Source organism: Sinohyriopsis cumingii, chromosome 14 (assembly GCF_028554795.1).
Source record: "Sinohyriopsis cumingii isolate HCF-2022 chromosome 14, ASM2855479v2, whole genome shotgun sequence".
Lineage (NCBI taxonomy): Eukaryota > Metazoa > Mollusca > Bivalvia > Unionida > Unionidae > Sinohyriopsis > Sinohyriopsis cumingii.
In genome coordinates, this window is record NC_142974.1 from 66396075 (window position 1) to 66410323 (window position 14249).

The following is a 14249-nucleotide window of genomic DNA, read 5'->3' on the forward strand; positions in this document are numbered from 1 at the left end:
AAAATATACCCCATTATGCTCTGTCATTGTGGGCAAATTTAAATAGAAAATATTTGTAAATGTTTCATGGCCAAATGCTGCTAATGACTGAACATTCTGAATCTGTTTCTTGAGGGGAAAAAGACTTGAAATACTTATTGAAAATGTTTATGGAAAAAGGCAAACAATGATATTCGAATGACCACTGTCACATCAATAAAGACTGCAATGAGCACTGTCCCATTAATAAAGACTACAATAAAGTGTACATAACGAGGCAGACAATGATATTCAAATGTAAACTGTCACACTGAATAAAGACTGCAATAAACAAATTAGTGCTGATAAAATATTATTTGTCATACCTTCCAACATTTCTAAATCCATTCAATCTCTCAGGTGTGTTCTTGCCAGGCCTTGGGGAGTAGAAACCTCTCTTTCCTGGTTGCCAGAAAAGTGGGGCATTATCCTCTAATTCATCATCATCTTCGACATCACTGCGACGATCCGACTCTAACGACTTCTTTTTCTTATCGGTGTTACCCGTGGCTGACAGGCTGAATATATCCAGGTCAAGCAGTGCCTCTGCACTTAGCTCCCTAGATGATAGGAATTTAATAGCACTTAGCTCCCTAGATGATAGGAATTTAATAGCACTTAGTTCCCTAGATGATAGGAATTTAATAGCACTTAGCTCCTTAGATGATAGGAATTTAATAGCACTTAGCTCCCTAGATGATAGGAATTTAATAGCACTTAGCTCCCTAGATGATAGGAATTTAATAGCACTTAGCTCCTTAGATGATAGGAATTTAATAGCACTTAGCTCCCTTGATGATAGGAATTTAACAGCACTTAGCTCCTTAGATGATAGGAATTTAATAGCACTTAGCTCCCTAGATGATAAGAATTTAATAGCACTTAGCTCCCTTGATGATAGGAATTTAACAGCACTTAGCTCCCTAGATGATAAGAATTTAATAGCACTTAGCTCCCTAGATGATAAGAATTTAATAGCACTTAGCTCCCTTGATGATAGGAAATTAATAGCACTTAGCTACCTTGATGACAGGAATTTAATAGCACTTAGTTCCCTAGATGATAGGAATTTAATAGCACTTAGCTCCTTAGATGATAAGAATTTAATAGCACTTAGCTCCCTTGATGATAGGAAATTAATAGCACTTAGCTACCTTGATGACAGGAATTTAATAGCACTTAGTTCCCTAGATGATAGGAATTTAATAGCACTTAGCTCCCTAGATGATAAGAATTTAATAGCACTTAGCTCCCTTGATAATAGGAATTTAACAGCACTTAGCTCCCTAGATGATAGGAATTTAATAGCACTTAGCTCCTTAGATGATAGGAATTTAATAGCACTTAGCTCCTTAGATGATAGGAATTTAATAGCACTTAGCTCCCTTGATGATAGGAATTTAATAGCACTTAGCTCCCTTGATGATAGGAAATTAATAGCACTTAGCTCCCTAGATGATAAGAATTTAATAGCACTTAGCTCCCTTGATGATAGGAAATTAATAGCACTTAGCTCCCTAGATGATAAGAATTTAATAGCACTTAGCTCCCTTGATGATAAGAAATTAACAGCACTTGGCTCCCTAGATGATAGGAATTTAATAGCACTTAGCTACCTTGATGATAGGAATTTAATAGCACTTAGCTCCCTAGATGATAGGAATTTAATAGCACTTAGCTACCTTGATGATAGGAATTTAATAGCACTTAGCTCCCTAGATGATAGGAATTTAATAGCACTTAGCTCTCTAGATGATAGGAATTTAATAGCACTTAGCTCCCTTGATGATAGGAATTTAATAGCACTCAGCCCCCCTAGATGATAGGAATTTAATAGCACTTAGCTACCTTGATGACAGGAATTTAACAGCACTCAGCCCCCTAGATGATAGGAATTTAATAGCACTTAGCTCCCTAGATGATAAGAATTTAATAGCACTTAGCTCCCTTGATGATAGGAATTTAACAGCACTTAGCTCCCTAGATGATAAGAATTTAATAGCACTTAGCTCCCTAGATGATAAGAATTTAATAGCACTTAGCTCCCTTGATGATAGGAAATTAATAGCACTTAGCTACCTTGATGACAGGAATTTAATAGCACTTAGTTCCCTAGATGATAGGAATTTAACAGCACTTAGCTCCCTTGATGATAGGAATTTAATAGCACTTAGCTCCCTTGATGATAGGAATTTAATAGCACTTAGCTTCCTAGATGATAGGAATTTAACAGCACTTAGTTACCTAGATAACAGGAATTTAATATAAAATATACATTCAAGTAAACCATGCATAAATGGAATATCCATCATTTTATACCTTGACAATCAAGACAACTTGCATACAAACAGCAATTTGACTTTCAAAAACTTGAACACAAAATATTAACAGTGCAGATGTTGAATCTGATATCAACAATGCCACTGCTGCTAAAACAAGATAATGAACTCTCTATTTACTACCACAGATGGTATAAATACAGAGCTTTAAAATATTTGTCTACCAAGCCATTTGCTCACCTCCCTAAACCTACTGAAAAATAATTCAAATGTGTTTGAAACATTGTGAATCTGAACAAAATGGCCCTTATCTTGTGCCCTTTTTTAAAATGGCCTTTATCTTGTGCCCTATTTTAAAATGGCCCTTATCTTGTGCCCTATTTTAAAATGGCCCTTATCTTGTGCTCTTATTTAAAATGGCCCTTATCTTGTGTCCTATTTTAAAATGGCCCTTATCGTATGCCCTATTTTAAAATGGCCCTTGTGCAGTTTTAAAATGGTTTTTATCTTGTGCACTATTTTAAAATGGCCCTTATCTTGTGCACTATTCTAAAATGACCCTTATCTTGTGCAGTTTTAAAATGGCCCTTGTCTCGTGCAACTGTAAAATGGCTTATCTTGTGCACTTTTAAAATGGCCTTATCTTGTGCACTTTTAAAATGGCCTTATCTTGTGCAATTTTAAAATGGCCTTATCTTGTGAAGTTTTAAAATGGCCTTATCTTGTGCAATTGTTTCAAAATGGCCTTTATATTGTGCAATGTTTCAAAATGTCCCTTATACTGTACTGTTTCAAAATGGGTCCTATATTGTGCCATATTTTTAAATGGCCCTTATCTTGTGCACTGTTTTAAAATGACCCTTATCTTGTGCAATGATTTAAAATGACCCTTAACTTGTGCACTGTTTTAAAATGTCCTTTATCCTGTTCCCCGTTTTAATATGGCTTGTATCTTGGACATTCTTTTAGATAAAAATTAACAGTGCAGAAAGGATCATTTTCATTCGCTTCTACTTAGTGAAGTGCATCATCATACAACCCTGCTGCACAATTACAAAACCCTGTTTAACTGTCTTCAAGAAACCATGCAACCAAAATCACCTATAAAATTGAGCTTTACCAAACCTGGAAAAACAATTCTTTAAAATATTCTACAGTTTTTCAACTTCATACTAAACATTTAAAACACATCTAACTTCAAATGTGTGGAGCTGGAATGTAACCAGACTATTGCAAGAAATTTTCAGTAAGAAATTCTGGTTCCTCTAATGATGAATTAAAAATTACGAGTTTCATAGACAACATGAATGTACTGCTCTGCTGTCAAATGCATGTGTCACTAACCCATAACACCTAAACCTAACACAAAACATACCCAAAGCTACTGAAGCATAAAATTTAGGCTGTAGTGATTCCCTTTTGACAAATACTCACTAAAATGCATATACATACCATGCTGCATGACTCTATCATCAACAATGTCAGAGAAAATTATATCTACCATATGTACTCACCTAAAAATGAAAATTGATTCATGTAGAGTAGGGGTCTTATAAGCGCAACATATACATAAAAAAACTGCAGTCATGGGGTTGTGGTGGAAACTAGAGATATTTGCAGCACACAAAATTACTGGAAATTCAAATATTTTGTTTTAAGGCCAGTATTTCCATTCAGAAATTTACACATGAGATGCACTGTGTTTATCTGTTTCATGACAGTATTCATTACACATTAACAGTATCTACAGGTTGTCTGGATTTTAAAATATTATGAGCAAATTAAATATTACCCATTACAATGTGTCCACCAATGTTACTTACCATGGGTATTTACTACCAAGTATATTGCTTCCATTTTTCATGCAAGCCGTAACCAACTGTGTTTGTACTGATAAGCGTGTTTTGCTGTATAAACACTGTTTGATACAATAAAAGTTTTTATTCAAGTTGTATTTTCTTTTTCCACAAGTTAGATTTTAAATTCTAAAGTGATATATCCCAAGTTTTCTGTCAGTACATGACCCAATAAGCCCTTGGCTTGTAAAGGCAGTGCTCACTTGTTTTCAAGCTGACAATCCTTTTGATCAAACCACAAATTCTGTACATGTATTTGTTCAGTGCTGAGTAGAGTTTTACGTCTTCCTGTGAATGTTTGACCTTACTCTCTTTTAGTTTGTAAAGGCAGTACCCTCTCTATTTTTGCCACATGACAAACCTTTGATCGAGCAGTGAGTTGGATACTTGCTCAGTGCAAAGTCACTGAAGGTGGTTACTGGAACCCCCCTGATCTTGCCACACAAATGACACATGCTCAGTTGTAGTCTTAGCATATTTCAGAGACTCTATGATGAAACTGTTACATATAGACCCAATCTCCATCTCTACATAAGCACATGCATATGACTGTACAGCCAAGGAAATGGACTAGACTAGACCATGATGATTTACAATGACTAGACAATGATGGAGAATTCTACAACTTTATCAATGAGGACGAACTCTTGGATTTTGTACCAGATGACAACGGATAGTGACATTCTTAGATACTGTGAATAAAAAAATGTGAACTCCACTTTTATTTTGTCTGATGCATAGAATTAACATATTACAAGATGTTGTGAATCGGATCATTCTGAACTATGTTTATATATCACTGAAACATGAAATTTAGGTCACAGTGACTCACTTTTGGTATAATAGTACAGTACTCAAGATATTTCCATGTACCAAGTTGGATTCCTCTGAGGTTAATAATGACCAAAAAACATCAGTAAAGCAAGATCTTTACAAGGAATGCTTAAGCATGAAATGTAGAACAGACTTTTCAAAAAACGATATTGTATTTACACACCCCAAAAATACATACAAAACTGCACGATTCTGGAGCTATGTAACTGTTCTAAACACAAAGCTTAACCAAGATGTGACAAAGGATGGACAGACAAGCAAAGGTATTAAAGGATAATCCCAAAAATTCTTCTCTCCAATTAAATGGTAAATGCCTTACCTGCTGTGAGACATGATAATGTCTACAGCCTCGTCCACATGTTGCCTTAGTCTTTCCTCGGAAGTCAGCATGAATAAGAGTTGAGCTGGTGACAGCTCCAGCAACATCCCAGTTATCTTTGGAGCCATGGGCTGGAAAAGAAATGTGCCAAATCACAATCACATGATCAAGTCTTCAATCGGAACACTTTCTTTACTTCACATATTAACAAGGAAGTATACAATTGAAAAAGTGACTTCATTACATTTTACTTAGTACATGTACTTAACTTTTTGCAAAAAAGATGCCCAAGTAATCCAAAAAGGAACAGTCACAGTTAATTGAAATATCAATATTAACATACTGGGAATATTTAAAGCAGTGGTGAAATTTTTGTTAATTAAAAGTTCCAAGAGTAAGATAGCAATATAAATCCTCTAAGAATTATTATAATATATATATTAACCTCCTTAGACCTGCAATTGTTAACTACCCATAACTGGTTTGCATTTGTGGGTTTAATACCAGTTTTCAGCAGATGATAAGCTATACAAGACAGCCAGTATTTACAACTGAGGATAAGCCCAGGAAAATGCCAGGAGGGACAAACAAAACACAGGAAGCTACTGGCAAGTTTTCTCACATACCCACATTGGCAAAGCCTGAGACTCAAACCCATGCAGACAGAGCTGACATGTGTGAATTATCTGTAAAGAAGGTGAGCGTTTTAGACCACTTGGCCAACTGGAAAGCAAGTCAGATCTAATCATAAACTGAATAAATTCAGATTCAGATACCATGCATCAGGAGATTGGGGTCTATGCAGTTTCTTAGGAGTAGTCACCAAAACCTACAACTTAGACCCTGATCTGTCTGTGCCTTATGTGACAACAGAATAGGATCTATGCTGTCTTAGTTAGACCAGACTGATACAGGAGTATATATATCTTAAGAAACACATAGTCCTCAAAATGATGTACAAATAGTTTCAAGACTGTACATGATAGCTCAACATAAACGTAGGTGGACAAAAAAAATTCAACGACACCAGTGACCAATATAAGGACATTACCACCCATTTGAAAATAACATCTTTGTTAAGTTTCACTGGCAAGGCGAAATTTAAAAACAGTATTAAAATATTACCAAATGTGATATCTTATGTTCAAATCATACTTACTGGTTGCAAAGCCTGGACTCTGGGATACAACCTCTCACCAAGTTGGCGCCGATACTGGGATAATGTATCACTGCTCTCAGGTGGTTGAGGCTCATTACTCACAGAATTACCAGCGCTGTTAGAATCTGATGGCATATAAAATGGAGGAGCATCATAGGAAAGACCTCGTCTTGAATCACGATCCCTACTGCGTTGACGTTGGGTGGATGCTCGCTGCCTCTCTCTTTCTCGTTCTCTGGTTCGTAACCTTTGTATCAAGTCTTGAAAGAATGAAAGCATACGTCTGAACATTTTTTAATATTGAAAGAACAAAAAGGCTTGATAATATACATCTAATATTTATACTACATATAATCAGTGTGTGAAACAAAGAATAAATCAAAACATATCCTGCAAGCCCACTGGACCAGTAACCTTGAAATGCTGTGGTCCAGTCTATAACCAACTGGTCTTAAAAAAATGAAGTCAATGACTCAATGGTAAATGCAGTTAGACATATCAGCCTCTAGCATGATGATTCAGCTAATGAAAACAAACCCAAAATAATTTTTTGTCATATAGTCAGATTTATTACATTTTTTAAATTCCGCTTAACATGGCCGATGTTTACTGATCAGGAATATGATGCTTACTGTCCAGTTGATCCAGATCCAAACATACATCATCTAGAGGATGGAAGTCAGAATCTGTTGGTGCCACTGATGACCAGTCTGAATCATAGAATGCAAATTAGGCTCCACATTCACTGATTTATCAACAATGACAGTTCAAAACTACACCAAGCCTTCAAAGATGAGGTTCTTGTATTCAAAATGTACAGTTACTGCCCATGAAATCAGGTATGTGGAAAGAGGAATTCTACCAATGGATTGCTGGAACTGGATCAAATGCATCCACATCAGCAGATTGCAGCTGTACAGTTAACAGCATTCCCATGGTCAAAGCATGTGTCTTGTTTCTATATATCAACTGAATTATGTAATCCAACTACTTTTAAAACACTGCTTTCACTTAATAGCATCACATTCCATATGAATAGTCATTTTCAGAAGCCATTTCAACATCCAAATACTTCTACATGATCCTCCTGGAAGTAATAAGAAGTGTGTGTCATCAGAATCACAAAGATGCAAAAGTGGTTTTAAATAGAATTGTATGCATCTACTTAACACAGACTACATTTAAGTTATGTATCTTCTCATCTGACCCAGATTTGCAAGTGAAATAATTCCCATCATTTACCTGTCACCTGGTTTCTATAATTTCTTTTAATATCATAAATACACAATTGTACATTAAATTTACATGATATACCTAAAACTCCAGACTGGCAGAGCTACTTATTTGCTTCCTCAATCCACCATTAAATTAGCTGGAATCAGACAAGCCATGGAAAGCAGGTGATCATTATAAAAGATTACTTTTTTACAGGAAATATGACAAAGGGAAATTAGAATGACCATTTTGATAGTGATCATTAGTACAGGCATGACTATGTATCAACCACTGCACAAAAATTGATACTGAAGCTGACAATTCTCAACAGCAAAGGCACATATAGATTAGTAATGTGATATGTATAACAAGTGCCATGAGGACATATTAAATAGTTTGGAGCATTTGGCTCCTGGAACAGAAATGTGAACAATGTATAAATGAATAGACCGATTAAAAAAAAAAATTAAAAAATTTGAAACAGAAGATTTCCAAACAGTAATGTGTGCAATCTATGCCTCAAGTTTAATATGTACACAAGCTTTCACATGCATATCTTTAAAAATGAGAATTCTGTTCCATAAAAGTGTGAAAAAAAGAAAACAAAGGGACTGATGCTCTATTTGGTGAAAAGAATTTCAATGAATATAAGACCATTTCATCCTTTTTTAAGTGCCGAGTGTTAAAATCATTTCTGATATTCTTCAGCAATATCAAGATTTTCAAATTAGCTGCTGTGTTAGACATATTGGATGTCAAATTAGCATTAGAAGTCAACATAAGCATCCATTCTTGGGTAGATTTCCGTGACAGCCATCATGGCAGACATATTGGATGCATGACTGGCACCATTTTCATCTAGGACCAACTAGGTATCATAAAAAGTCTATTGGTGTAAAGCCATCAATTTGAGAGTAGAGATAACAATATTTTAATGGTAACCACAACTGTGACCATATTGATAGCTAGTAATTTTCATTTAGGACCATGTAAACACCATAAGAACTCCTCTGATGAAAACTTCATGTGAAAATGAATTTCCATTTAAAGGGGTAACAAATGCACGATTTTCAAGCTGGCCATATATTGGATGTCAAATCAGCACCATTTTAATTTAAAAACAAGACAATCTAGGAGTAGCAGCAGTAAGATTTTCAAGGTGGCCATATTAGGTGGTAAAGCAACACCATTTCCAACCTGACCAGAGGATGAATGTATGTGTAAAGTTTCATGGCAATCCTCCAGTTTAGGAATAGAGACAACAAAGGTATAGAACTTCCTCATAATAAATCCAACTACCTATTTATGTCACCATGTGCAAAAGTTTGAAAAAAGTACTTAAATGTAATCCCTAGCCTACAGAAACTGACTCAATGCAAAGAGAAGCTCAAATCACTAAACCATGAAATATAGGTCACAGTGATATAGGTTTCCTCGATGGGCTTTAGTGCTCCTCATTATTCAGCTAAACACCAAGTTATGTGATTCATGCATGATTACTGCAGAAAAAGAAAAATTGAACTAAGCAAAATGGCAACTCAAAACTACATAACATTAAATATGGGTCACAGTAATTTCACATGACAAATCTAAATACCAAATTATGTGACTAAGAGCAAATGTGTCTAAAATTAAAAAATTACCTTTAATATAAATCACAAACTTATAGAAACTGAACAAAAGGTTAACCCAAGTCAGTGGACTGAAATACAGGTCCCAGTGACCTTCTTTTCATTTAAAGATTTCATGATCCATATGACATATATAAATAACAACTTTTCTGACTCTTTAACCAATTGCATCTGAGAAGTGACCTAAGCACAAACCCTAATCACATTCATATAGATGGACCTATAGTCTTCTGAGAGATTTCATCCCTCCAAAGGGCAGAACTGCTTTAAATCCAACCTTCTTCCTCTTTCTGAGACTTTGTGGGCAAAAGAGAAAGTACTTACTGTATTGCAAGCTTTTGCCACCAACCATCACTCCATCAAGCAAGGACGGCAACTTCTCTTGAGACAAAACAGCCTGAAATTACAGCCAAAATAAGTGTCTAATTAATAAAAAGATTCATAATCCTAAATAAATTCACACACACTAAAAGATATGCAAGAACTTTTTTAAAAAAACAATACAAAAAGAACATTTATTCCAAAAAAATTAAACTCCATACAAGCTGGATGCCTTGTTTCGATAAAAATCCAATTGTCCATAGTTTTACGCAGATGTTTATTTGTAATGACTATTAAGTTTAAGTGAGCTGGAAGGAAAAAAAACAAGAAAAAATCTGGCACAACCTTTAATGGAACTTTATAAAACTTGTCCGTTCTGATTACAAATGTGACTATATTTATGTAATGTTATAAAAACTCTGTTAATAATGAGGTCTGTAAAATCCAGTCCATTTCAGTGTCATGAATGGTAAATTATTGGAATTTCATTATTCATTATTAGATTCAACATGTAAGATATGATGACCGTAGCCGTTTCATTTATTTTTTTCATGACTTCTTCTTAAATTTTATTAAAATCCATTTGGAACTTGCCCTCCCTGTACTTCCAGCATCAGCAACTAATAGTTTCTTCTGCCCTTATAGAACAAACTTCATAATCTCATAAACAAATACATCTTTCCCTTGTGATGACAATTAAAGGTAAAACAAAGTAATTTGTGAAATGAAGTTGTTCTGGGCAAGACATTGAGCAAAAGCATAAATTAGTATGTTTGTGTCTATGACCATTGATTAATACGATTTGCAGGACTCATTAGACTTAGACTATTTTATTTGAAAACTGTATGATGTGTTTTGTGCATGCTAGTTAGTAAAGGCCATCAATGTTTGGATGACTTACGTTTGCTAGAGCTGTGTAGAAGCTTCTAGCCACACCGCTACCTTCTCCAGGTTCATCAGTGAAGGTGACCTTGACTCTGTGGACAGCCAGTGGTGGACCACTCGTGTTTGTCCTACGACTGTATTGCGTATTGAACTGTTTAAATGTCTGTGTAATCAGCTGATTTCTATTTCTAGTAACCTGAAATGAAAATACATTTATGAAATAGAAGCTGGCGTATAACCCAGCAATTATTTTCTACAATAGGGGCCTAAAAAGCACAACAATTCATGCCCATGGGTCCAATCCCACTTTCTAGCAAGTGCAAGGCTACACATTTGTCCATCTAATATCTATGGTTTCCCTCTGTAGAATCTGCAAATGTTGTTTTTGACTCAATGGTCCAGAACCAGCAAGACCTGTACACAGACCAGGTCCACATAAGCCAAGAATTGGTCCAACAAATAAATCACATGTACCATTTATTAAACTCCTACAGGAAATGCTTGATTTTAGATCATGTTTAGACTGGTGCTCTGCACACTGCACTATCAATCTGCAGATTTCTGGTCTTGTGCAACAAAACCAGTCTGTTACTATTGAGCAATCAGTTTCTGCTTACATAGTTCCCTTTTATGATTCTTTTCAAATGTGTTAAGGATTACACAGCATATGTCATTTATTGGAGCGACTAAGAAACAGGAAAGGTACATAGTCATATTCCTGGACTGTATAATTTCCTCCACTTCTATGGCTATATCATGTCTACAACTGAGCCATCAAGTATACCTGAATAACAGAATCTGTGTTAAGCTGACACACTGACAAGTTGTTGATGTCGTTGATGTGGGGTTTAACGCCATTTTTCAGCAGACGATAGGCTATACATGGCGGCCAGTATTAATGGTGGAGGAAGAACCACCAACCCATGAGAAACTACTGGCAAGCTTTCTCACATACCCACACTGGCTGAATCTCAGACTCGAACCAGCAGAGACAGAGGTGAGACAGCAGTGATTCGTAACAGAGAGCGCTTTAGACCACTCGGCCACTCGGGGCCCCGACACTTAGACTAGGAAATCCCAAGCCAGGAGTTTACATTATCTGCTCTCTGCCAAGCAAAATAATTACAATATAAGTTACAATATAACTCTGAAACTGTAATATCCTTGTCTTGATGCTAACCATCACGATTTTTGTCACCCACTTCTTTTTCAAAGAGGACAGAAACCAAAAATGCATTTCAAAAATTTATTCTATCAAATTACGGACTTATTTTACTTGCAAACACTCATGTCATGTCTAGCATTATCATTTCACTATATACACCATCTTGTATTTATATCATGAAAATGACAATGGCAACTCAAGTTAATCAGAACAAGAAAGAAAAGAAATGGTCACAAATTGACGAACTTTTCTTGTTACAAGAGGAGAAAAGGTTGGCTTGATGTTTTTAGCACAGCAAGACATGTGGGATATTTAGTACAGTGTCTCATGACACATCAAGGTAGCTGATCAGTACTGATATGATGGTAGAACTCTAACCTGAACCCTTTCAGTCTCAATTATGGTGTGCTAACAACTAAGCCAAGTCTGTTTCAAAGCAGGTGGTGGTAATTTTACATTCACTCAAAGTAAATTTTAAGTATGTTTAAGCACAGAAATGATAATTGTGAGCAGCTTGCTGCCCAGATCTTAAGAGAGTGAGTGTGTGTGTGTGTGTGTGTGTGTGTGCACGCGTGCGTGCGTGCATGCATGCAAGCATATGTAAAACAAGCAAACCTCTAAGTGTTTATACAACCTCTACCTTACCCTACCACTTGTCATAGATCTTTCTAGGTATCAAACTTAAAGTTCAGTATAAAATCTGAGAACAATTATCTGCTACTAACAAGATAAATGGCTATTTTAAAATATTTAATGTTTGCTTCTTGCAGCATGTTTTATTAAAAACAAAGAGATATATTTCCTTAAACCGGGAAACTTTTAAAAGTTCATCCAGTAGGATTAATGACACTAACCTCCAATGAAAGATCCCTCTGCTGGGAGTTTCGGATCTTTTCCATCTCTCTACGGAATCGGCTCTCCTTCACTGGGAATCCTCCAAGCTCACTGATCACAGATCCTGGTTCGGCACCAACATCGTCACAAAATACTCTGCCAAACAAATCCAGCGTAAGGCGCCATCTTCCCAACAAAACATCATGGGATACCATCTGTCCTCTGGCATGAGTTTGCCTGTTGCAGGCAAGAATAAAGTTAACAACATGATGGAAAATGATGTAAATCCCAAGACTTTTTTATATATAAAAAGTAACATCAATGTATTAGTAACATATCAGAGATTTACTAATCTGCGGTACATACACTGGACACAACATAAAGTGATCAATTTATAAATGCAAGTAATTTTCACAATTTGGGATCTCAAAATGGTAATACTTTACTTAGAACCAAGTGAGAAATAATCAAGTCCAAAAGCCATGCTGATAGGACCATCCCATCAGGTGGAATAATAGTAATATGATTTTCAAGATTTACTTAGATATATTTATACTCAAGTAGCCATCTAATTCCAATGTTTCTGTATGGATGACATACTGAAACTACACACACCAAACTATACAACAAAAACTGTCGCAGTTCTTTCGCCAACATTAGATTTACCTCGCAGACTGCCCAGCTGAGGGACCCAGTGATGTTTCTATGACAACCGTGTTGGACACGTTCTCATTGGCTCCCACAAGGTCAACATGGCTGTCAACAACAGGGGCACTGGGACAAGTCTCCATAGCACTGCAATGATGATGAATACCATGTACATGCATGTATGCTTTTATTTTCCTTTCCTCTTATAGACACCATGAAAAACATGCGGAACTATACTAGTATGGCCCTTCCACAATATTGGTTTTTATAAGGAATTCAGGCAAGATAAAACTCCATTGGAACTCTTCATAAAAGCGGAATATCTTTATTTAAAAATGTAATGCTGTTAACATTTAAAATGATGCTTTTGATCTTCATATATTTCCTTTGAAATTCCATGACTGCAGCAGTGTCGAGATGTGTTGCTGGATTTTTCGCTTCCTATTTAAAGTAGAGTATATGATGCATGGGTAAACATTATGAAGTCCCAAATGAAAATAGTTTTGCATCCAATCAGAGCAATAGTTACACAAAATAGATGTACCTGGTTCTCCAAGGTGTCTGATACAGACAAGACAGAGTTCTCCTGAGGAAAAAATAAAAACCCTGACAATCTTTGAGAAAGTCATGTGGGACACAAGTGTTATTAAAATAATTTTTTTAATTTTTTTTTTATCTTTATTGATGCAAACATGTCTAAAATACATTCTACAATTACAGTTTATTGCCTGCATAACATCATTATAAAATTATCAACAATACAGATTCAGAAATTCACAATATGTATAATATGTTAGAACTTCAAGCACGAGTGGTACTGTGGGTCCAAATTTTTTAAAGATTTTTTTAAAGATTTCAGCAGTTTAAAGTTTGCCACAGTATAGACGAAAGTCCCAATTTTCCCAACCCGAACATGGGCAGCATCTGCTAACCTATATTATGTAATCAAGAATAACCGTGACTTTCTGGGGTTCTTATCTTAATTACCATCATGCTGGCTTATTTATATATGACTTTACACATTCAATCTGTTTGACAATAATTTTCCAATCCCACAACTGTGTCACATTTAGTAAGGCTTGAAA

General features: G+C 35.7%; 1 protein-coding gene across 5 annotated transcripts in view; it reads right to left on the minus strand.

Annotated features, from left to right (window-relative positions):
* The window catches only part of LOC149784036 (E3 ubiquitin-protein ligase UBR5-like), a 101565-nt gene that overhangs the window by 13401 nt on the left and 73915 nt on the right, over window positions 1-14249 (minus strand). For all 5 annotated transcript variants that reach the window (XM_089932130.1, XM_089932132.1, XM_089932131.1 and 2 more), the window contains 7 exons: window positions 13183-13311; window positions 12537-12753; window positions 10534-10713; window positions 9636-9708; window positions 6466-6725; window positions 5307-5437; window positions 345-578 (listed from right to left, as the gene is read on the minus strand). In XM_089932130.1, the coding sequence (XP_089788256.1) occupies window positions 345-578; window positions 5307-5437; window positions 6466-6725; window positions 9636-9708; window positions 10534-10713; window positions 12537-12753; window positions 13183-13311 (1224 nt within the window). The remainder of the gene's footprint in view (window positions 1-344; window positions 579-5306; window positions 5438-6465; window positions 6726-9635; window positions 9709-10533; window positions 10714-12536; window positions 12754-13182; window positions 13312-14249) is intronic.